A 22863-nucleotide genomic window follows, 5' to 3' on the forward strand; every position below is an offset into this window, starting at 1 on the left:
TAGTATTATGTTATCTAATTTTCTTTCTAAGAACACTAATAAGAAGCAGCTACAAAAATCTTACTGCAAAGCTGCTTTATAGATATTAAGAAACACGTCAGGTACAGAGAGCTTCACTTTGGACTAGTGTTCATCATGCAACAGAGCCCAGAAAGCTGAGCAGAATGGTCCTTCTTGATAGGAAAAGACATGGGGGCCAGTGAACACGCATCACTCAGAAGCAGGCTGAGAGAGGCAGGAAAGGGAACTGAGGTGTGGTGCAGGAGCTGCTCTGCCTCCATCTCCCCCACACTGCTCAGGAGAGAAGGATTCTGCATTTAAGCTCCATTTACCTACAGATGCATTTACCTTCCCAACATCAAGGGCAAGTGCCAGGAGCTGAGGGTGAATGCACTTGGCTATCAGCAGAGCCCAGGCTGCAGTGCCACCCATGCCCTTTACTGGTGCACACACCCTGTCCCTCTGCACAAAAGGGCATTTTCTCCTCTCCCCAAACACTGCATTGGGTTGGGGTGGAATAAACACCTTTTTATTTCCCCTCCTTTAAGGGGATACAGCTCAAGGTCGACTCCATATAAACGCCTGCCTGTATTTTGAATTTCATTCACCTTTTGTCTCCCCACGCTGCAACTGGAAAGCAGCCACAGACGGCATTTAAGGCTGGAAACCCCTGTTTTAATACCAGCATTAACTGGCCTGTGTGACCCCTTTCAGCCAGGGCTTCACATGCACTCCCTGAACCAAAGCAGAGCAGCAGGGAAGGAGTTTCTGCAGGTTGGGGTCCCTGCACCCCTCATTTCAGGGTGTTTAGGAGAGTCCAGCAAATCCTACAGCATCTCCCAGCCCCACCACTCCCTCAGTGATCACGAGGGCAGGCAGCGGACACTTACGCATTGCAATACGGCTTCTTCTCGTAGCCCTTGTAGTTTTTCATGTTTAGGGTCATCTTGCAGATCTCGCAGTGGAAACATGCTTTGTGCCAGAACTGCAAACAGAGACAAGAGAATCATCAGCACCAGTGACTTGCAAAACAGGGCCACGTCCCACTAGATTCACACAACTCCAACTCAGCAGCTCCTCCAGCCCAGCGATGCCAGCGTGACCCCTGCAAAACCCAACGGGCAATATTCTTTCTAGTTTAGGACATTAGTAACCCCCCCGGACCCTCCCAATGCATCTTATCTCAACAGGGCAGCAACACTAGAGCCGCATTATAGCAGCATCTTGCTTCCCTTATCTCCAGAGCGGGAATTCACAGGACGGGCAAAGCCTCCTACTCAGAAAGAGGCACAACACAAACCCCTGTGAGCAGGGAGCTGTCAGCAGAGTTACCAGCTGTGGTTTGCAGGCTTCAAAGTTGCTGCTTTAGGGTTTTTTTTTGCTGATGTTAGCCAAGAGATAGCCAGAAGAGCAGGTCAGGTAAGGCTGCACACTGACACCGAGCCAAGGCAGCGAAGGCAGAGACAAAAAGGTTCTCATGAGAAGCAGACAGCTCAAAGGTCCTCACCACAGATGCCACCCTTCTGCCTGCATTTTAGGTGGCTGATCCCAAGCCCTGTGGCCCCAGAGGATGCAGGATCCCCCCTCTCCTCACAGTGGGGCTGTCCAGACCTATGACTGCTCTTGCCAGGGCTGCAGCCTGACCCAGGGCAGGGCTGGGGAGGCAGCAAAGGGGAAGAGGAGCTGCTGGCCTGACATTCGGGTGTAGTTCTGGCATCCTCTCGCCCCCAGCTCTTGCACCAGCAGTCTCCAGTTGACCCCAGGTGAGGTCTGTTGCCTGCCTTAGAGCAGCACAGCTCTCCTTTAACCAGCGAGGCACACTCAGACTCAAGGCTAAAGATGCAGCCCCTGAAACTCAAACCATGACCCTGCATCATGGGCTGCAACACCTGATGAACTCTATAAAGACGTGGTTTACATGTTTTTAGGGCTACTCTTAATGAAATTATTTCCACTTGGCATTTAACTGGCCTGAGTGGCTGGCAGGAGCCCCATGAGAACAGCCCCGAGCTGCTACCAAGCGATGCTGCAAGGCTGCTCAAGCCCATGTAGACCAAGGCCAATGCCAGTCCCCAAGTGACCAGACTTGGTGCCTCCTCTGGGACTTGAGGGGCTTGGTGTGACTTCCCATGGACCAGATCAGGCTCTGGAGAAAGGAGCAGAGCTGGAGCAGTGCCCTTGCTCCCCCAAAGCAAGTCATCCCTGCCCCGTGGTTGCCCTCCCTTCCTCACAGCACACAAGCCACCCAGCATCACCCTGCAGAAGCAGGGAAAGAACCAGCCCAAAGCCACGTTAGCAGCTCATCACACCAAGCAGATTACAGTCAACAAGCCTGCAGTGTGCCACCCAGGACTGGGAGCCAGCACACATTGAACATGCAGCAAGCAAAGCCCTGGAGAGCAGCTGGAGGTTGTTGCTATGATTTTTTTTTCCACCCTTAAGCCTTTAAAAAAGTCATTTCCACCACTGCAGCTACTGGCTCAGGCTGCGTTCCTGCGAGGAGGTGGTGAGAGCCAAGCCCTTGTGCCACCTACCCACAGGTACCACACCCCAGTACACAAACACTGGGAGACGATGACTCAGCCCAGGAGGACAATTTGCCTCCTTTCAGTTGCTCAGAGCAACGTATTTGTTCTTTTCCTCTAGTTATACAAGTTCCTCCGGAGCCAGCCTGCTGCTAACAGCGAGAGGAGCCTTCTCACTGCGCCCTACCAACACCCTCATCCACGGCCAGCCTGCACAGGGCGATTTCCTCTCCATCCCCAGCTTTCAGCCTCTTTAAGGACAGGCTGAGTCCCAAGTTCTCCAGGCATCTTGAAAGTCATAGCCTTCTGGGTGAGCTCCTGCCACATTAGAGGTAGTTAACAGACCTCCCCAGGCCTGCCAGTGCTGCAATAGCTGTGGATAAGTACCAGAGAGATAAATATTGTGGAGATGAACTGACGGCCAACACTGCTTCAGAGCCGCCTCCTCCAAGGAATATCCAGGCTCCCAAGAGCCAAGCCAAGGCCAAGCACTGCTTGTGCCCAAGGCAGACTCCACAATAAGCACAGCAGCAGTGATTTAGCCAGCCCTTACCCCCAGACAGAGAGGAATTAACACATTTTCTTGCATCAGGCATCTTTCAGCAGAGGTGGTTCTGTCCTGCACCTCTTACAGAGGACTCTCTACAGCCTGAAGAAGAACAACCCAAAGAGCACTAGCCCTTGTCTCCAAGTCTCACCACCACTAAGCTTTATCCTACCACTGCCAGTATTAATGCTGGCTCCAGGAATCTAAACCAGCACTAAAGGGAGGGCTGCAAAAACGGACACGGGGGAACAGCAATTATGTAGGCTTCCAGTAACGCTACTGCTCAGCCTCCACCAGAGAAAGAGGACAAGTTCCAAATAGGTTTTCAGAGGAGCATTAGCGCCTGTGCTTTCTAATCCCAAGTTTGAAGTGTTCGGAACATCTGGAGGCGATCCCAGGTACAGTTGCACGGCACAGCCCCGTGGCCCAGCAGGATGGACTCAACGAGAAGCATGCTGGCTGTGGTCCAGGCAGGCTGCTCCTGGAGAGATGGAGCCCTTTGGCCAACCTTGTCATGGCAACAGACTAGACCTGGGGACAGACTCACAGCCTGTACGTGGTGGTGTGTGTCCATTTATAGCTCACGCTACAGCCATACAGCATCCCTCCATGAAGCAAATCATAGAATCACAGACTGGTTTGGGTTGAAGGGACCTTAAAGCTCATCCAGCTCCAACCCCTGCCCCGGGCAGGGACACCTTCCACTAGAGCAGGTTGCTCCAAGCCCCTGTGTCCAACCTGGCCTTGAACACTGCCAGGGATGGGGCAGCCACAGCTTCTCTGGGCACCCTGTGCCAGCGCCTCAGCACCCTCACAGGGAAGAGCTTCTGCCTCAGAGCTCATCTCAATCTCCCCTCTGGCAGGTTAAAGCCATTCCCCTTGGCCTGTCCCTACAGGCCCTTGTCCAAAGCCCCTCTCCAGGTTTCCTGGAGCCCCTTTAGGCCCTGGAGCTGCTCTAAGGTCTCCCCTTAAGGAGCCTTCTCTTCTCCAGGCTGCCCCAGCCCAGCTCTCTGTCTGTCTCTGCTCCACACCTGGGAGCGAGCATCTCTTGAGACTCAAAGGTTAAAGGACATAAAGGAGACTCCTTGGGCTGAAGGCAAAGCCTTGAATGGGTTTAATGCACTGCAACAGCTAACTCTAACTTCTACTCATCTTAGGAAAGTCATCTGACATCAGCTCTACGTGGGTTCAGCCGCTGCAACCACCAAACCCTGTGACAAGATGTCACTTCCACAAACAGAAGCTGGGTTCAGCACCTTATATGGAGAGCAGTGGGGAGGCAACGACACCCATTTCCCTGAACCCCATTTGCCTTTCACAAGGTGCTGATGTGCATAGTCAAGAGGCAGAACTCACAGGCAGCAGTGCACCATGGTCCCACTTCCCTGGTTGCTGCACCACGTTGATGGAGCCCCACAAAGCAGCATGTTCTCCTTGTCTGCTGTAAATCTCAGAAGGGAAATGGACTTTCCTGATTTCACTCTCAGGAGAAGAACCAAGCCCATCTGCTTGTCAGCACACCAGAGCAGAAAGCTTAACCACAGCTACGTGCACGTTTCCCCTCCCAGAGCCCTTCCTTATCGCCGCCCGGGGTTCAACTCCAGTGCTTGTGCAAACACCACCAGAGTTGCCCTTTTGACTTTGCTCCAGGTAGAAGGAAAACAAGGGGAGCAGCCTCTCCAATAACACTGGGCTTTTATGGGAAGGCTCTTCCAGCCAGAAACACCAGGAAAAATTGAAGCAAAAGGAGTTGGCAGCGTGTAGCTCTTTGGTTAGGGGTGTGCTGGATGGCAAGGCTGACCATGGAATGATTTTTAGGTTTAAGGCCCCTACAAGATGGTGACTGCAGCCTCCTGCCTGCTTCCAAACAGCCGGAATACGTGGTGCTGGGAAGCACACCAGCCATGTCCTCATGGCAGTGCACAACTGCCAGCTCAGAAGGAGCCAAAACCCAGACAGTGGCTGTGCAGGAGGAAGGGATGGGCCATTCCCTGCCTTCATTTCCAGTTATCCACAACTCAGATGCCCCACAGCTACTCGAGGGCCAGCACAGGCTCCTTAACACAGAACCGCTTCCCTGCTCCCCACAGCCAGGGAACACAGGGCCGATAGTTCAGCTCCGAGCCATTCCCAGCTTAAGGAAGAAACATCATCTGTTAAAAATGCGAGCAACAGGGTCTGCCGGAGCTCAGGAATGCCGCTGGAGAGCTGCGCATTCTTCAAGTTACTTTTTTTAGTCCTTAAACTGGTCGTCCCAGAAGCCTGGAAGAGGAGGCGGAGGAGGAGAGCGGCTCGGCTCTCCAGGAGGGGTGAGTTCACAGGCGAATCCCATGGGAGCCAGGCGGTGGAGGGGATGGAGACACCGCCATCGCCTTCCTCTCCGGACCTCGGCCCCGGCAAAGACGGGTTTTGAAGGGAAAACACTCAGAAAGAGACACTCAAAGCACTCCCCCCCCCCCACACGTTATGGCAGGCAGAACGGGCTATAAAGATGGAATTCTGGAACACAGAAGTATCAATTGGGATGGAAGGAAAAGAAAGGGAGAAAAAAAAAAGAGAAGCTTGGCTAATGCAAACCAGATGAGGCTCCCGGCTTCGGGGGGAGCGTTAACTGTTGCTTTCCACCGGCCTCTCCTGCTTTTTGATTATATACATAAGGAAAAGACTCCAGGCATTGTCGGTGACCCCCAGGCAAAGGGCTACTGCCCATGTCCTCGGGGGGTGGTATGAGAAGGTGCCTCCGGTACCCCGGGGCTGGAAGAAGCATGGGTCCTGAGCCCATGAGACAGCGGGTCCCACAGTGTGGGGACCCCCACAAGCTTTATAGGGGGGTGGGCAGTGCGGGGATACCCCCCAGTAGGGGGAAAAGAGATAGATATCCTAGAAGGGGACACACGAAATACCCTACATGGGATGGGGGGGGAAAACCAGCCCCACAGAAGACCTCAAAATTCCTTATACCACCCCCCCTCCACCCCACCGGGGCCCCCCCACAGACGCCACACTCACCTTATCCAAGCAGTTCACCTTCTCCGTGGGGTAGACGATCTTGCCGCAGCGGGCGCAGTTGGGGTTCATGGCTACAAGGACCCGGGGCTCCGCTCCCTGCCTCCTCCCGCCGCCGCCGCCGCTTCTGGGGCCGCCGCCCGCGCTGCCGCGACCCTAAATAGTGATGGGGGGGGGGTAAGGGGGGAGAGTGGGAGGAGCACGGGGGGGGGCGGGCGCGCACCCACGCGGGCACGCACACGTACACCCGCCCCCTTCCTCTTCCTCTCCCTCTCCCCCCCCCCCGCAACACACGCGTGTGCGGGGCATGGAGCGCGGTGCACACGCGTGGCGACGCGAGAAAACAGCGCCCGCGCGGCCGCAACGGCAGCTGGGGGTATAGCTCAGTGGTAGAGCATTTGACTGCAGATCAAGTGGTCCCTGGTTCAAATCCGGGTGCCCCCTTAACGTTTAAATTGGGGTGTGTTTTAGAGCGTATTTGCTTTATTTTCTCTATTTTGCATTTTATTTTCACCCCCACGCGTGATTCTTCCTTAAAAGTACGTGAGAAGAGGCTTCCAGACTTCTATAAGGCTGGCAGAACCACGTAGGTTCTTCCTGCACGGGCGATGTGGTAGGCAACATCGACCCAATTTGGGTTCTTTCATTCCAAAACTCTCATTAATTCAACCTCTATCAGGGATAACAACATCTTAATTCCCCTTTCTAGGAACCCAATACAAAAAAAAGACCCTCTGCAATCACTACTTGCAGGTGGGCTTTCATGAAGCTCACCCACAGCAAACGAGGCCACGCTTGACTCTTTTCCTCCTTTTTTTATTTCAGGATGCAGCTTTAAATTGGTTTCCTTCAGTTTAAAAGCAGCTTCTCTGATCCTCTCACACAGCCCACTCCTTCCCTCGCTGATCACCTCACCCAGCACTTCCCAGCCCCCCCGAAACAGCCTCCCACCTTTTCCCGGCCCATTTTGGCTTAAAATAAAACGAGCTTTTCAGTTTATCCAGCAATTTGGGATGTTGTGGGTGGATTTTCCTCTCTTGGCTGAGGAGACGCTGCTGAGTGCGCAAGGCTCTTCATCACACAGACCTTTTGGGTGCAAACGACTGCAGGGCCCAGCTCCAGCTGTGGTTTTTCTTTCTCTTATTCCCTTCGCCGTCTGCATCGTGCCCACTTGGCCAGGCTGGATGGGGCTTGGAGCAACCCAGTCTAGCAGAAGGTGCCCCTGCCCGTGGCAGGGGGCTGGAACTGGATGACACTTTAAGGTCCCTTCCAACACAAACCATTCCATGAGTCTATGATTATTTGCTTTCAAGCTGCTTTCTTAGCTCTACGCGAAGCACTTAAAGGACCAGCTTGATGAAGTAGCATCGTTTGTGTTTTCCTCCTGAAATTAGATTTAAGCTTTCCCTGGGGAAATACAAAATCACTTACTGCCGACAGGGAAAAACCTTTCACTTTGTAGTTAAATTACACCGGGATTTACAGCACCATTAGGGCTGACAAATTCACATGGAGGCAAAACCCAGGCAAGGGTGATTCCTTCTGATAACAGACACATTCCGTTCTCGGTGTAAGGTGAGGGACACGGTGCTGCCGCTGCTCTCCCGTGCCCCGCAGCCCCGGGCACCGAGCGGTGCCTCAAGACACCGAATTGCCGCGCTTTTGCCTCCCTTCCTGTGCTCGCTTCTGGTCCCTCGGGCTCCGCCGGGCCTGGAAGCACGCACCGGGGGGGAGACACCCGGTGGCGGCGGTGGAATCCGGCACGGCGGGAATACTGGCACGTTGGGGGTATAGCTCAGTGGTAGAGCATTTGACTGCAGATCAAGAGGTCCCCGGTTCAAATCCGGGTGCCCCCTTCTTTTTCATTTTCCACCTCTCTTTTTCCCTCTTTCCAAGTTTTATTTACCTAAAATCATTCCCGGGAGGGATTTGTCCGAACCCCTTCCCCTCCGCGCACCCCAGGGTCCGTTCCGAGCCACCCGTGGGGAGCGGGGTCCCTCCCGGTACCTCTAGAGGGCGCCACTCGACGTCCGGCGGAGCGGGAAAGGGGCGGAGCAGCCTCATATCCCGGCGTGCCCGGCGCGCGTCCCCCTCTTCCGGCGCCAAGATGTCGAAGCGAGGTGAGGCGAGCGCCGGGCCCGGGGTGAGGGGGGTGCCGGGATCCGGCTCCATCCGCGCTCCCCGCGGCGCCCCCATCGCTGCTCCGGCGGGGGATGGCGAGGGCCGGGTCTGGGGAGTGCGGAGCCTGCAGATGGGGCCGGGAATCATCCCCTCTCAGAAAGGCGCGGGCCCGGCCGGAGCGGTCGCGGGGCTCGGCCGGCTTCTCGCTACGCGCCGTCGGCGGGCTCTTAACCCTCTTGTCGCCCCGCAGGACGCGGTGGTTCCTCGGGTGCCAAGTTCCGCATCTCCCTCGGTCTCCCGGTGGGAGCTGTGATCAACTGCGCCGACAACACAGGTGAGCGCGGCCGCCGCCGTGCCCCGGCCTCCGTGGGGCTGTAAACCCTCGTTTTCCTCCTGGAAGGCTCTTAGAATCCTAGGATCATGGAATGGTTTGGGTTGGAAAGGACCTTAAGATCATCTAGTTCCAACCCCTGCCATGGGCAGGGATGCCTCGTACTAAACCATGTCACCTAAAGTTCCGTTTAACCTGGGCTTGAACACAGCCGGGGATGGAGCATTCCCAGCTTCCTTGGGCAACCCATTCCAGCGCCCCTCACAGTAAAGAACTTCCTTATATCCAACCTAAACCTTCCCTGTTTAAGTTGGTGGGCTCGTCATGGAAGGAGACAGCAGCAGCAGTGCTGTGGGTGAAGAGGCAGCTTGTGCTGTCGGCTTCAGGCAGTGATTTGACATGGGAAGCGTTGTCCTGGCTGGACCCAGACACCAGCATCTCTCCATAGGTGCCAAGAACCTGTACATCATCTCCGTGAAGGGCATCAAGGGGCGCCTGAACAGGCTGCCAGCAGCTGGTGTGGGTGACATGGTGATGGCCACTGTCAAGAAGGGCAAGCCAGAGCTGCGGAAGAAGGGTGAGTGTGGAATGGATGTGCTGAGGGGGGTCTCCCCTTCGAGGGCTGCTCATTGAAGTTGGGAATGGTTCTTCCCCCAAACTGGTGCTGAAGGTGGGCACCAGATGTCTGGAGCATCACCTCCACCCTTCGAAAAGCACTTGCTGGGTCTGTGGCAGTGGCTCGGTGAGTTGTCGTGGAAGGGCAGAGCAAAGGCACCGCTTTTGGGTGAAGTGGCAGCTTGTGCTGTTCGTTTCAATCAGTGGTGGGACATTCTGCCTTGAGACCACGGGTTGGTGCTGCTCAGGGTGGGGAGGGACAAGTTCCTGCTGCATATTAGCTGTGGATTGAGGGGGGATTTAGAAGTAAAGGTGGGAAGACATCAAGTTGTCCATGTGAGCGTTACACCATCAGTTTGAGTGTCCTATTGCCTATGAAGTGGAGTTTCACGTAGTGAAGCCCTGCAGATGAGGTGCTGGCTGTGACACGGAGCTGCTCCTGTCTCTCTGCAGTGCACCCAGCGGTGGTCATTCGGCAGCGGAAGTCCTACAGGAGAAAAGACGGAGTGTTCCTCTATTTTGAAGACAATGCAGGAGTGATAGTAAATAATAAAGGCGAAATGAAAGGTACGGATGGGAACCCCGGGCGAAGGGGGAGCACGGAGGTTGGAGTTGCTGGTTAGCGGGTGGAAGGACCTGGATTCTCCTCACAGAGGTGCAAAGTGCTGCCCTGGACCCCTCTCCGTAGCCATGCTGGGCTCTAAGGCACCGTTGTCCTCTCCTCTTTCCCAGGCTCTGCCATCACGGGCCCTGTGGCGAAGGAGTGCGCGGATCTGTGGCCCAGGATAGCCTCCAACGCGGGAAGCATCGCATAGCCGCAGCATTCCATACACACAATAAAACCAATTGTACCAACCAAGTGGTGTCTTTCTTGCCAAAGTGCCCTTCTCTGCGGAGCAGGACCACAGCCTCACGAGGGAGGTAGTTCTGGGAAGCTGTTTTATGAAGCTCCTTGTCCGCATGGAGCGGGATGGGGGGTTTGGAGGTTTAATACCCGGTGATAAGTCTCTTTTTTTAGGCAGATTCTACCTGTGGAAAATCCCTGGAAGGGGCTTGCGCTGGAATGGCTTTAGCAGGACTGACATGACCAGTGGATGTCCGCACGGATAGAAGCGGGGTGGGTCTGTGGAAGCTCTGCTGCGAGATGCCTGCACACAGGGGCTTGAGGGATTGTAGGGTTGGAATTTTCTTCTAGAACAGGCAATTGCAGTGCTTAGAAAGACTGGTCTGATGGTGCAGGAGGGTGGGAAACACTACCTGGACGTGAGCTGTACCGTGAGCTGCCAAGCACACCATGCACAGCGGCTCTGAGGAACGTTTCTTGGTCCTTGGTGAAGACGTGTGAGGACACTGAGCTCACCACTGCTGGTGGAGGTCGTGTGTGAAAGCCTCCAGCCCCGAGGGCAGCGATGTGAGTGGAAGGTCTGAGCTGAGCTCCAAAGGTGAGCTGAGGTACGTCTACACAAAAGCTTGGGCTGTGTGAAGTGGTTTTCCTGGTGGTCCTCTCAGGTGGAAGCAGAGGAAGGGATGTTTGGATGTGAACCAGAGGTCAGCTGGTTTTTGGCTTTCCTGAGCAAGGGAAAACAGGGGTGACATTGTCCTGGATGCTGTGGCCCTGTAATTCCTGGCTTGTACAACACACATCCTGTTGTGATCCACAAGAGCTGCCACCCCTCCTTGGGCAGCCCATGGTGTGCTTCACTCTGCCCTTACCTTAGAGATTCCTGATGTTTTCCTGCTATTCCTGATGCTTTCAGTGCAGAGAGGTTACAGTGGAGGAAGTGGTTACAGGGAACAAAGCCTCAGAGCTTGTGCAGCACAAAGATAAGACATGATGGACAAGAGCAGCGCTTTGGAAACTCTTGGTTTTCAACAGCTGTTTGACCAAAAGACCAAGAATGCACAAAATATTGCGGCCTGAAAACTCTTTCTCAGACATTCCCACTGGACAAGTGGGAGCTGGGGAGGGAAACTTGGGAAAGGACTTACCCAAACTGAGGGCTGCTCTCTTTTCTGCAGGTCATTCCATGGAGCTGGCTAAAGGTTGTGGCTGCTTCCCAGGAGAGCTGGAATGCCAGGAGGGTGCCAGGGGTGCTCTGGCTGTCACTGCCCTGCTCCAACCCGTGGCTGAAGTCAATCTCTTTCAGCGGTGCCGTCCTTCCAGTGCGCTGGTGATGGAGGAGCTGTTCCTCAGCCCTGAGGAGAGACACAGAGACCTGCTGCTGAGTAAGGAACCACCACTAAAATAAAAGTGTTCTCCCTTGATGGATTTTAACAGCTTGTGCTGGATTTCTGATGTGTGAGGACGTTTTCTGAGGCAGGGCACAAGAGCTGGATGAAATGCTTTGGGTGACTGGCCCTGGATGAAATGCTTTGGGTGGGTGATTGTCCCTGGCTACAGAGGCTGTGGGGAGGTGTTGTGGTGAGGCTGAGGAATGACCCACCCCAAGACCAAACAGAGGTGCAGTTGAGTGGCTTCAGCCATGTTTTGAGGCTGGTGTTTGGACGTGTTCTTTGGGGTTTTTTTCTCTATGATGAGGTGTTCTAGAGAAAGGTAATAGGGAATTCATTAGGTTGTGTGCCAGGAGCCTGGTTGGAAGTGTGCTGAGAGGCCTGGGGTGGGGTTTAGGATGAAATGAAGGGTAATGAGAGGGCTGCAGTGTGGAAGAGGCAGTGCCGCAGGTGCAGGGAGTGAGACAGTGGAATGCAGCAGAGCTGCCTCATCCCTGCACACAAGGAGCTGTTCCTGCCTTTATTGCTCAGTGGGGGTATAGCTCAGGGGTAGAGCATTTGACTGCAGATCAAGAGGTCCCCGGTTCAAATCCAGGTGCCCCCTCCCCTTTTCCTGCTTTTTACCCAGAAAAAGTTGGGTTGGGGCTCTTCATTTCAGTGTGTTTGCCCTTAACTGTCTGCAGGCTCCATCCTGGGTTTGCCTGGGCGCTGGCCAGAGGTGAAGAAGTCTATTCCCACAAGAGGAGTATCAGTGGGATGTTTGTGAGGAAAGAGATGAGCCTTTCTTGAGAAGCTGCTTTTTGGCCTGGCATTAATTTGCAGGGGCTTTGCTGGCTGGTTGTTTATGGGGAGGTCTGTGGGGAGCAGCTGTGCATGGGGGTATAGCTCAGTGGTAGAGCATTTGACTGCAGATCAAGAGGTCCCTGGTTCAACTCCAGGTGCCCCCTTTTTTTCTCCTTCTTTGGCCTCCCTTTTGCCAAAATATGATCTAGAAAGAAGACTGAGAGCTTTCCCTGGGCCTTGTGAGGATTTGCTGTGCACTGAACGTTGGTTTCTGAGCTCCAGTGCTCAAGGAGCTGAGGCCCTGACTCTTAGGAAGCTGGAGTGCAGTGTGTAACTATTCCTTGTCTGTGTGTGTGTACTTCTCTCTATTCTTAATTCTCTGCAGTAATGACATTTATGGTAATGAATCATATTTAATGCCGTAGAGCCTCTGTCAGGCACATGAAGAGGCAGAGGGGGTTGTCAAGTAAAGGAATCCCCTAAGCAGACAGAAAACTTGTCTCTTTATGAACGTTTAAAATCTCTCGTTTTGAAGGTGTGTTGCCAAGGGGGTATAGCTCAGTGGTAGAGCATTTGACTGCAGATCAAGAGGTCCCTGGTTCAACTCCAGGTGCCCCCTCAGGAGTCACTTTTTCCTTAGGATTTTGGGGTGTTTGTTCACTGCAAGCCTGATACCCCCAGCTCAGCTTCCTCTCCTGTGTGTTCTTTTGCATGTTACAGCTGGAGCTCAACAGTGGGGGGAAACTGTGCCCAATCCTGTCCAGGACTCTAAGGCCATGTCATGGTAGAGTCTGCTCAAAGAGAGCAGGTTGAGCTGGGAGAGGAACTGGGCCAAGGCCGTTTGGGGGATGGAGGAGAGCAGCAGTATCAGTCTCCTGTGCTGGAACGTGGTGGCTCGATGTCTGTGCTGCTGTTGTGTTTCAGCCTTGCAATTTCCGCATCAGGATTTGATTCCTGTGGAACAGAGAGGTCAGAGACTAGGCAAGAACACCCTTGAAATGCTGTTTTGTTGGTGGGGTGGCAGCTGTGCACAGGGGGGTATAGCTCAGTGGTAGAGCATTTGACTGCAGATCAAGAGGTCCCTGGTTCAACTCCAGGTGCCCCCTCTTTTTCTCCTCCTCCAGCCTTCCTTTTGCCTAATCTGGTCCCAGAAAAAAGATGGAGAGGTCTCCTTGAACCTTACGAGGATGTGCTGTGCACTGAACGTTGGTTTCTGAGCTCCAGTGCTCAAGGAGCTGAGGCCCTGACTGTGTGGAAACTGGAGGGATTGTGCACTAAGGAACTATTCCCTGTCTTTTGTACTTCTCTCTATTCTTGATTCTCTGTTGCAACTCTCTGTATAGCCTTTTGGGAGGAATATTAAGAGGCACAGAGGGCTGTCAGGTAAAAGAATAGCCAGTGAAAAGGTTGGCTCTCTATAGAAATGCTTGTAAAACCTCCCTGGGAAGGTGTGTTGCCAGGGGGTATAGCTCAGTGGTAGAGCATTTGACTGCAGATCAAGAGGTCCCTGGTTCAACTCCAGGTGCCCCCTCTTTTTCTCCTCCTTCAGCCTTCTTTTTGCCAAAATGAGTCACAGAAAGAAGACCAAGAGCTCTCCTTGGACCTCGTGAGGATGTGCTCTGTGCTGAACAGTAGTTTCTAAGCTTCATTGTTCAAGGAGCTGAAGCCCTGACTATGGAAACCACAGGGGTTGTGCATTGAGTGAGGAACTGCTCCCTGTCTCTGTGTGTACTTTTGTCCTTAATTCTCTGCAGTAATGACATTTATGGTAATGTGTCATCTCTAACTGCCTGTAGAGCCTCTGTCAGGCACATGAAGAGGCAAAGGGGTTGTCAAGTAAAGGAATCCCCTAAGCAGGCAGGAAAACTTGTCTCTATATGAACGTTTAAAACCTCTCTTTCTGAAGGTGTGGTGCCAGGGGGTATAGCTCAGTGGTAGAGCATTTGACTGCAGATCAAGAGGTCCCTGGTTCAACTCCAGGTGCCCCCTTTGGGTTGTCCCTTTTTCCAGGAAGAACTGAGCATTCCTTCCTTTCCGCTCTGCTGTGCTTGTCCCGGCCATGAAGGCATCTCCAAAGGCCAAGATTGAAGATACTGAGCACTCAGCTGAACACTTCCTGTGGGAATGGTGTCAGGGACGAAGCAAAGACAGAAAGGTTGTTTTGACAGATGAGGAACCTGCTGGGGATCCAGTTTGTGTGTGTAATTGGGCCCTGTCCATGTGTGTTTGTCTCCAGATTGTGCACAGAATGTTACAGAGACAATTTTGCCTGTACATTAGCGTGCAGACAAGGGTGCTGGCCTAGTGGAATGTGTCCCTGCCCATGGCAGGGGGTTGGACGTAGATGTTTTTAAGGTCCTTTCCAACCCAACCCATTCTATGATTTGATAGCATGATCTAACCACTGGACATAGAACTCCAGATGAAGTTTTTTACTGCTCCTTGTAGCACCCCCTCACCCAGGGGGGTATAGCTCAGTGGTAGAGCATTTGACTGCAGATCAAGAGGTCCCTGGTTCAACTCCAGGTGCCCCCTCTTTTTCTCCTCCTTTCAGCTGTCTTTTTGCCAAAACTGATCCCGAAGAAGATGGAAAGCTCTCCTTGGATCTTGTGACTTGTGCTCTTCACTGGTTTCTGAGCTCCACTGTTCAAGGATCTGAGGCCCTGACTCTGAAGAAAACTGCTGTGCACTGTGTAAGTACTCCCTGTCTATATACTTCTCTCTGTTCTTCTCAGTAGTAGTTCTCTGCATGGCCCTTGCTAGGCACATCAGGAGGCCCAGGGGGGTGTTGGATAAGTCTAACCATGGACAGAAAAGCTTGGCTCCCTGTGGAACCCTGTTTAAATGTGTTGCTAGGGGGGTATAGCTCAGTGGTAGAGCATTTGACTGCAGATCAAGAGGTCCCTGGTTCAACTCCAGGTGCCCCCTCTTTTTCTCCTTCTTTGGCCTCCCTTTTGCCAAAATATGATCCAGAAAGAAGACCGAGAGCTTTCCCTGGGCCTTGTGAGGATGTGCTGTGCACTGAACGTTGGTTTCTGAGCTCCAGTGCTCAAGGAGCTGAGGCCCTGACTCTTAGGAAGCTGGAGTGCAGTGTGTAACTATTCCTTGTGTGTGTGTGTGTGTACTTCTCTCTATTCTTAATCCTCTGCAGTAATGACATTTATGGTAATGAATCATATTTAATGCCGTAGAGCCTCTGTCAGGCACATGAAGAGGCAGAGGGGGTTGTCAAGTAAAGGAATCCCCTAAGCAGACAGAAAACTTGTCTCTATATGAACGTTTAAAATCTCTCCTTTTGAAGGTGTGATGCCAAGGGGGTATAGCTCAGTGGTAGAGCATTTGACTGCAGATCAAGAGGTCCCTGGTTCAACTCCAGGTGCCCCCTCTCTAACTGCTTTTAGACCCTCTTTTCTCTTCCAGAATCTCCTCACAGACAGTGGAGAGACTTTCTTACCCTTCTGTGTTCTTGGAAATCACTTGATGATCGTTTTGCTGAGCATGAAATCGGAGTTTGACCACAATTCAATCTCTCCTGAATGCTGCACATACACAAATAAGCTGGCTAACAGAGGTGCTACTGCTCCAGTTTTTCCTGTTTGACTAATTGCCCTTAATTTAACCACTAACCACCGTATTTAACCCCTTTCTAGTAAGCGGCATCTCTGCTGAGGCGTCTTCCGAGGGGGCAGCGCTGTGCGGATCAGCGGGTTGCTGGGTGCTGAAGTGAATCACTGCCTGCGCCCCCCGCGGGGCTCGAACCTGGGTCCTTCAGCCCCGCAGCCCGACGCTCTGCCCCCTGCGCCGCGCCCCCGCCGCAGGGCTCGCGGGGCGGGGGGCTCTGCCGGGGTGAGGTGGCTCAGAGGGGACGCGTCGGGCCGGGAACCGGGAGGTCGCCGGTTCTAACCCACCCCGGGTCGCTGCCAGAAGCAACGCGACCCCATAAACGGCCTTTGTACATGGCAACGTAAAGCGCTCGGGGGCAGCCGGATTTGAGCCCCATTACCCGGGGAGCTCAACGACGGCTTTACCCACAGTTAAGTGTTTCTATTGCGGGTTGTTTTGCTGTGGTTTAGGGTGTTTTTTCCCTACCGGGAGGCGGCGGAGTCCGGCCGCGCTCCGCTCCGCCGCCATCTCCCCGGCTCCCCTCAGCAGCCGCGGCCGGAACTGACGCCTCAGAGCCTCCGCCGCGTAGAACAATCGCGCTGGCGGCGAGCGGCGGTGACGCACATCCCGGCCCCGGTATCCGCGGAGACCCGAGCGGCCGCCGCCATGGGAGGAGGCGACTTGGTGAGCGGGGACCGAGGGGCACCGGGGTACGCGGGGTTGGCCAGGGCCGGCGGCCTTCCCCGGCCCTCGGTGCGGGGGGCAGGCGCGGTTGCCGTTGTCCGGGCTCGCCCCCCGGGTCCGGGCGGGCTGCGGTTATCGGAGGTTGGAGCGGGCCCTTCCCCGCGGCGCCCGGTGAGGGGAAGGGAAGGCGGCTCTTTGTTAAGGTGTCGGTGCGGTGTGTGCCCTCCCGCAGAACCTGAAGAAGAGCTGGCACCCGCAAACCCTGCGCAATGTGGAGAAGGTGTGGAAAGCCGAGCAGAAGCATGAGGCCGAGAGGAAGAAGATTGAGGAGCTGCAGCGGGAGCTGCAGGAGGAGCGGGCGCGGGAGGAGATGCAGCGCTACGCCGAGGACATGGGCACCGTGAGGTGAGGTGACCAACCCTGGAGCAAGTGCTGTCTGATGAGGTGCTGCTTGTGCCCCCGAAAGCGGGTTTAATGTCTCCGATGATGTCCGGGGGTTGGAACTGGACGATCTTATGGTCCTTTCCAACCCCAACCACTCTATGATTAGAGTGGTTTTTAGGTTAAAAAAACATTTCCACTCTCCTCCATAAGCCACTGCCTTAAAATGTAACTTCAGAAGCTTGAGAAGGGAAATAAGATGGTCTTGTTTGCAACAGGAAAAGAGAAGAGAAGTTGGAGTGGATGTACCAGGGCCCTGGAGGCATGATGAACAGAGAGGAGTATCTCATGGGTCGCCCCGTGGACAAATACATTTTTGAGAAGATAGAAGACAGGGATGCAAGCTGTTCCAGTGAGACAGGACTTCTGCCAGGCTCCATTTTTGCCAAGTCAGGTGCCAATTCTGTCTTGGATATGGCAAACAAAATCCGGGAGGATCCACTTTTCATGATAAGGTACTAAATGTAGACTCGAAAGCAGTAGTAGATGAGGCAAAAGACCAGAAGTAGGAACTCCCTAAGAAATATCTTATTTACCTTTGTAAAGACTGCTGATGTGTGTGTTTCTCAAAGCTACAGCTGTTTGTTTGTGAGCTCCAGAGTTCAGGCATTTCGTAGTGTCATGGGCACATTGATGGTAACAGAACAGCTTTTGGTTTTCCCTACTAGTTGCGCTCTTAACTGGAGGAGGAGAGGTCAGACACCTCCGTAGCTGGATCTGCTTTGAATGTACACAACTTTCCTGCTTTATATGTTTGTAGAGCTTGCACTTGATTGGTATCACTTACGAAAAACTGATATTTTCGGTTGCTGGAAAATCCTGGTTATTTTTGTTCTGCTTTTAGGAAGAAAGAGGAGGAAAAGAAGAGAGAAGTGTTGAATAATCCTGTGAAAATGAAGAAAATCAAGGAACTGGTAGGTGTATCTCAGTGCCCATTTACAGACCCAAAGCACAGAATGCACTGAACCAAGGAGAGGGTCATAGGTCAAAATCAGTATCCTTTTAGGATAAGGAGCTGAGTTTTATTTCCTGCCTCTTCACAGAAAACCAGAATAAATTCGGCTTTCTATAATCCTGATAGAATAGAACAAGGGTGTAAAACCTTCTGTCTGCAGGAATTAACTTCTCCTCCTTTCAAGTTCAGTGTTGTTTTACTCTTCTGATGTGCTTTGGGTTTTGTTAGCTAGTGATTAATTGATTCAGTTCTACAGGGTGATTGCAGACATGGGGTGTGACATGCACTGGTACCAAGCTGTCACTAGGGAGGACTCCCTTAAGCTCTTTAAGTTCTGAGGGAGGGGACCTTGTTTAATGCTTTAGGTTTTATTTCAGGAGCCTTTCCAGAGAGAGCTCTGTTCCTTACCTTGTGATACTGACTGCCCAAGTGTGGTGCCAGTAATTCTGCCTAAGGAACTGGTGTCTTGCTTTGTAGCTGCAAAACAGTTTAGACAAAAAAGAGAAAAAGAAGAAGAAAGAGAAGAAGAAGAAGCACAAGAAACATCGACGTCGCAGCTCCAGCAGTGGAAATGACAGCAGTGAGGAGGAGCGAAGCAAAACGAAGTATGTTTGGAGGTTTGATACTGAAAGTACCTTGTTTCCTGCTTATTTGGTTTTCATGCCTTTCAAATCCTCTCTGTGAGTTTTATCTTTCTAATTAACGCTCTTCATTGGCCTCAGTGTTTCTGTGTTGTTACTTCATTGGGTTTGCATCATTAAATTATTCTTACGACGTTTTGATGTGGAAAATAAAAGATGGAATTCTTGAGTTTCCTCTCCTTCAGAAGCTCTGTTCTGTTTTCTCTTTAGGTCTCAGAAGAGGATGAACAGTTCCTCCTGGAAACCTGCTCCTCCCAGAGTCCCAGGATATGGCTTACAAGTAAGTACATGTGTTTTGCACAACTCTTTCAGTAGCAGGAGCCCTGAGCTAGGGAAGAAGAAGAGGTTTGGCAGTTTGTTGTGAGACTCCTTCGCCGACTGCAAGAGGATTATGAGGGGGGACATGGTATCATAAAGATTAGATTCAATTTGGAGCCATCTAGACCTTGAAGCTAAAGATGTTCAGATTGTGGTAGGGCTTTTGTCTGCTCTGAATTCGAGTTAAGCTTTATTTAGTTTCTCTTCACACCAGTACCCATCTGCTCAAATACTCTGCTCGACTATCTTGGCAGAGGTCTCCTCTGTGGCCTCACATTGTTGCTGTGCTCTTACAGGACATCTCTCCTGAAAACACTTTCCAATTGCAGGTTAGAGACTCTGACCAGAGCCACAGGTCTCGGAGCTCTCCACTTGCCACCCAGGAGAGGGTGTCCCACAGGCACCGGGATCGCTCCAGGTCCAGGAGTCGCTCCCGCTCGAGCAGGAGGAATTCGGAGCAGTCTGGATGCAGGGGCTCAAGATCTCCTCTTAGACACAGCAAACAGTGAGTGTGGCTGACCTGGGTGGGGTAAACCACAGGCTGCTCCTGGGGGGAGAGTCAAAATCCCCCTTATTCAGTCTCCTACCACTTTCCATCCACGTTATTGCTGGGTTCAGGGTGTAAAGGCCAGAGCTGCTCTGCTGTTGAAGGGAGCAGAAGCACACAGGTCAGCTCCCAGTGGGGACACGCTCTCTTTGCACTCTTCTTTTGGGACACCCTCTGTCTGGGAACACGCTTTAGGTATTGCTTGTGGCTGTGCTGCATTTGGGCTACTGATTCCCTTTAAAAGGTATTTAGAATTGTTGAATTATCTCGACTAAATGGTGATAAAATCAGGGATTTATTGTTTGCTGAAGTAATTAAAACTGAGTAAAAATAGATGGGAATTCACAGGATACTAACAGTCCCTAGAATTTGGATGGAGAGTGGACAGGTAAGAGTCCTGCAGTTGTGAGAGTTATCTTGGTTTCCAAATGTATCGAAACAGTCCAGGGCAAGTTTAGAGGTGTGATCATGGGTGTTTGTCTGTGCCACTAAGGGTGTTTCTGGGTTACAGGCACAGCAATCGGGAGGAGAAAGGGAGAGCCAGAAGCCCTTCCCCTAAAAAGAGCTACCGACGACAGCAGACTCAGGGTTACACAAGGTGAGATCTTGTCCTTGTGCTTGTGGATGGAAGTTGCTCTGGTGATTGCAGGTGTAACCTGTGAACCAGATTTTCCTCTGGTAACTAAAATAGATTGGATCAAACGTCCAGAAAGTCAGGCAGAGAGTCCTGAAGTGCTCTGTTTTGTGCTTGACTGCTAGTTACCACCTCAGCCAGCTTCCTGAACCAATGCACGTGGTTGTTGGTTCTCCATGTGTCTCACATCACTATGCAAGGCAGTGACATGAAGTCAGTCTTTGTCCCATTGATTGTTAATTAGAAATGTTCTGGTTTACTGCCAACGGGAAAATATGACCTTGACAGCATCCTCTTAAAACCAAGAAGGCTGAAAAGAGGGATAAACCAGACTGTTGTTGTTTTAGGGGTGTGGTAAAGCAGAACATTTAGACCTGTACTGACTGACTGGCTACCAAAGTTAAAACCCTGGGTTTGGGGGTTGTAAATCATAGAGAATGGAAAGCAAAGGGGGAGGGTGTGCCCAGCGTGCTATTGATTCACAGCAGTGATGTTTTCAACACGACAGAAAGATCTCTTCAGAGGAACTAGAGCGTAAACGCCAAGAAATGATGGAAAATGCCAAGTGGCGGGAGGAGGAGAGAGCAACCAACCTCAGGAAGCACCAAAAGGAGGAGGAGCTGGAGCGGGAGCTGGAGAAGCTCGACTCCAGAGATGGGAAGTTCTTCAAGTGAGTGTCTTTTATTATCTGCTTTGCCACCCAAGGGAAACACAGGTCACAGGGTCCGAGGAGAGAGTGATGGCCTCAGCGTTTGAGATGCTTCAGATCATGGTGTAAGATCCATCTCTACTGTGTTTTACAGTAGAACTCGACATCATCTGTTGCCAAACTCTTCTGAACCCAAAAGATAGTTATTTCTGTGGTGGCCTTGGCAGTAAGACTTGGAAACCAGCAATCAGTTATTTTTTTGCCAACCTCTGGAAATGTCTAGTAGTGCTTTAGATACAGGTATTAAAAGGTCCTCTGGTTTTAGGAGCTTTCAGCAGTTTTAGGCTTGCAAACCCACTGTGTGCCAAGAGCTTGTGGGTCTGAAAGCTGTCCTCAGCAAGAAATAAGACCATTTCTAACCATGGGTGGTAACTTGCAGTCCCTTGTGCACATGGCAAGCAAGGGAAATTGCCTTCCAGGACAGGCAGTGGTGGATAAGAAAGGTTCTAGGGCAGTGTTAGGTATTTTGGAGTAGTGTTTTCCAGGCTCTATAAATGAATCAGAGGAGAACATACACTTAATTTCCAAAGCTGCCCAGAGCTGGGATCACATAAAGGTGGCTTAATCGCAACTGTCACGGAGAGGAACTTTTTACCAGGGCCTGTAGGGACGGGACAAGGGGAGTGGCTTTAACCTGCCAAAGGGGAGATTGAGATGAGCTCTGAGGCAGAAGCTCTTCCCTGTGAGGGTGCTGAGGCGCTGGCACAGGGTGCCCAGAGAAGCTGTGGCTGCCCCATCCCTGGCAGTGTTCAAGGCCAGGTTGGACACAGGGGCTTGGAGCAACCTGCTCTAGTGGAAGGTGTCCCTGCCCGTGGCAGGGGGCTGGAGCTGGATGAGCTTTAAGGTCCCTTCAACCCAAACCAGGCTGGGATTCTATGTTTTTTGTGTGGTTCCTTGTGCAGCAGCAACTGGCCGAGCTGCCACACTTGGTGTTTATTGCACATTGAGACAGGCAGGAAGGGATTGTTCAGCAAGGCACAGTGCTGAGATCTGAGGCAGGAAAATCAAGCCAGTGGTCGCAAGGATCCCTCCTCTCTCCTGGCACTGACATAGTCATGTCCAGCACGAGCTCTGCTCCCTGAGGAATGCTGCCCTCCCTTCAGGAACACGTTGCTTTTCCTCGCTTGCTTCACAGGCCTTGGAGCTGTTACAAGCCAGGCTAAGAGATATTCAGTTTAGTGCAGCCTTTAGGAACTCATTTGCTGCTTTCTCTGTTAGATTGAGGTAGATGTCTCGGGATGAAGAGTCCTGCTGGAAATCGTGTGATATTTGAAAGAGATTTGTCTCTTTTGGCTCAATCCTGATTTCTCTCTTTTGGCTCAATTCTCTGCAGTCGCTTAAAACTGGAGAGTGCATCTACTTCCACCCTGGAAGATCGGGTGAAGCGCAACATCCACTCCCTCCAGAGGACTCCTGCTGCCTTGGAAAGGAACTTTATGCAGAGATGAAACAACTTCTCCCTCTGCCACTGCACAGAAGTGAAACGGACACTTGCTCCCAAAGTGAGAGGCCTCCAACACACATCCCTGCTCTCTCCAGGAACACTTCCCATCATCCCAAGAGGTGCTGGATTGCTGCGTGCTCAGGACATTGCGAACATGGTTGTAATGCTGTGACCTTGCAGGCAAACCCCTGCTGGAGAACTCGTGACCTTTTGTAGCCTGTTTTTAACCACATCTTTTCCTTTTCTCCCCACCTTGACCGGGATCACTTTTGTATGTTGTTAGTACCAAATCCTGCCGGGCGCTGACTGCTTTGGGCAGATTGCCCCAGCTCTCCACCTGCCAGAGCAACCTATTTTTGTTAATCCTTAAAACCCCAAACCGGTCTCAATTCACGTGTGAGTTCATTTGATGGAATTCGATAAAGCTCCATGAGTAATGGACAAAATCCCATTCAGCCCCATTGCCGTGTGGGTTTGGAACGTGGCATCTCCAAGACGCCTGGAGCCATTATTTGGTTGGATGATGTTTGACCCAAAAGGAACCTGCTCCATTTGGAGGGCAAGGAAAGGAGCAGGGCTGACACACAAAAAGGGGGTTCTCTGGGATTTTGTAAGTAGTGTGGATATGTACAGCGCTCTACGGTCGCCTTTTCCTTTTTGGAAAGATTAAACTTCCCTCTCATATTTAAATGTTCTTTGTGCTGTTTGGGGGCGGGAGGGGCGGGGA

At 52.2% G+C, this 22863-nt stretch overlaps 3 protein-coding genes and 12 non-coding genes across 16 annotated transcripts in view; 14 read left to right on the plus strand and 1 right to left on the minus strand.

Annotated features, from left to right (window-relative positions):
• LASP1 (LIM and SH3 protein 1) overlaps positions 1–6251 on the minus strand; it is a 29012-nt gene extending 22761 nt beyond the window's left edge. Inside the window, exons 1-2 of one of the 2 annotated variants that reach the window (XM_030508578.1) lie at positions 6082–6251; positions 891–985 (exon numbers count right to left, since the gene is read on the minus strand). In XM_030508578.1, the coding sequence (XP_030364438.1) occupies positions 891–985; positions 6082–6150 (164 nt within the window). In that variant the 5' untranslated portion in view covers positions 6151–6251. Of the gene's footprint in view, positions 1–890; positions 986–6081 lie in introns of those variants that run through there. The other variant, XM_030508579.1, reaches the window with a different exon arrangement.
• Positions 6252–6450: 199 nt separating this feature from the next.
• On the plus strand, positions 6451–6522 carry TRNAC-GCA. The gene has a single exon. It is a non-coding gene; the product is annotated as a tRNA-Cys (tRNA).
• A 1340-nt stretch (positions 6523–7862) lies between these two features.
• TRNAC-GCA lies at positions 7863–7934 on the plus strand. Its single transcript has one exon. It is a non-coding gene; the product is annotated as a tRNA-Cys (tRNA).
• A 160-nt stretch (positions 7935–8094) lies between these two features.
• Positions 8095–10001, plus strand: RPL23 (ribosomal protein L23). Its single transcript, XM_030508581.1, has 5 exons — positions 8095–8198; positions 8450–8533; positions 8979–9107; positions 9599–9712; positions 9878–10001. The coding sequence occupies exons 1-5, from the start codon at positions 8186–8188 to the stop codon at positions 9958–9960; spliced, it is 423 nt and encodes a 140-aa protein (XP_030364441.1). The 5' UTR covers positions 8095–8185; the 3' UTR covers positions 9961–10001.
• Positions 9232–9362, plus strand: LOC115617986. The gene has a single exon (XR_003994706.1). It is a non-coding gene; the product is annotated as a small nucleolar RNA SNORA21 (small nucleolar RNA).
• Positions 10002–11909: 1908 nt separating the features above from the next.
• Positions 11910–11981, plus strand: TRNAC-GCA. The gene has a single exon. It is a non-coding gene; the product is annotated as a tRNA-Cys (tRNA).
• A 271-nt stretch (positions 11982–12252) lies between these two features.
• TRNAC-GCA lies at positions 12253–12324 on the plus strand. The gene has a single exon. It is a non-coding gene; the product is annotated as a tRNA-Cys (tRNA).
• A 383-nt stretch (positions 12325–12707) lies between these two features.
• TRNAC-GCA lies at positions 12708–12779 on the plus strand. Its single transcript has one exon. It is a non-coding gene; the product is annotated as a tRNA-Cys (tRNA).
• A 415-nt stretch (positions 12780–13194) lies between these two features.
• TRNAC-GCA lies at positions 13195–13266 on the plus strand. The gene has a single exon. It is a non-coding gene; the product is annotated as a tRNA-Cys (tRNA).
• Positions 13267–13619: 353 nt separating this feature from the next.
• Positions 13620–13691, plus strand: TRNAC-GCA. Its single transcript has one exon. It is a non-coding gene; the product is annotated as a tRNA-Cys (tRNA).
• Positions 13692–14077: 386 nt separating this feature from the next.
• Positions 14078–14149, plus strand: TRNAC-GCA. Its single transcript has one exon. It is a non-coding gene; the product is annotated as a tRNA-Cys (tRNA).
• A 474-nt stretch (positions 14150–14623) lies between these two features.
• Positions 14624–14695, plus strand: TRNAC-GCA. Its single transcript has one exon. It is a non-coding gene; the product is annotated as a tRNA-Cys (tRNA).
• Positions 14696–15016: 321 nt separating this feature from the next.
• Positions 15017–15088, plus strand: TRNAC-GCA. The gene has a single exon. It is a non-coding gene; the product is annotated as a tRNA-Cys (tRNA).
• A 385-nt stretch (positions 15089–15473) lies between these two features.
• On the plus strand, positions 15474–15545 carry TRNAC-GCA. Its single transcript has one exon. It is a non-coding gene; the product is annotated as a tRNA-Cys (tRNA).
• Positions 15546–16258: 713 nt separating this feature from the next.
• Positions 16259–22826, plus strand: CWC25 (CWC25 spliceosome associated protein homolog). Its single transcript, XM_030508577.1, has 10 exons — positions 16259–16447; positions 16680–16852; positions 17107–17343; positions 17733–17802; positions 18321–18448; positions 18695–18764; positions 19132–19307; positions 19861–19947; positions 20492–20653; positions 22026–22826. Exons 1-10 carry the CDS (start codon positions 16430–16432, stop codon positions 22138–22140), a joined length of 1236 nt encoding a protein of 411 aa, XP_030364437.1. The 5' UTR covers positions 16259–16429; the 3' UTR covers positions 22141–22826.
• Positions 22827–22863: the final 37 nt, after the last annotated feature.

The sequence above is a fragment of the Strigops habroptila genome, chromosome 19 (assembly GCF_004027225.2).
Source record: "Strigops habroptila isolate Jane chromosome 19, bStrHab1.2.pri, whole genome shotgun sequence".
Lineage (NCBI taxonomy): Eukaryota > Metazoa > Chordata > Aves > Psittaciformes > Psittacidae > Strigops > Strigops habroptila.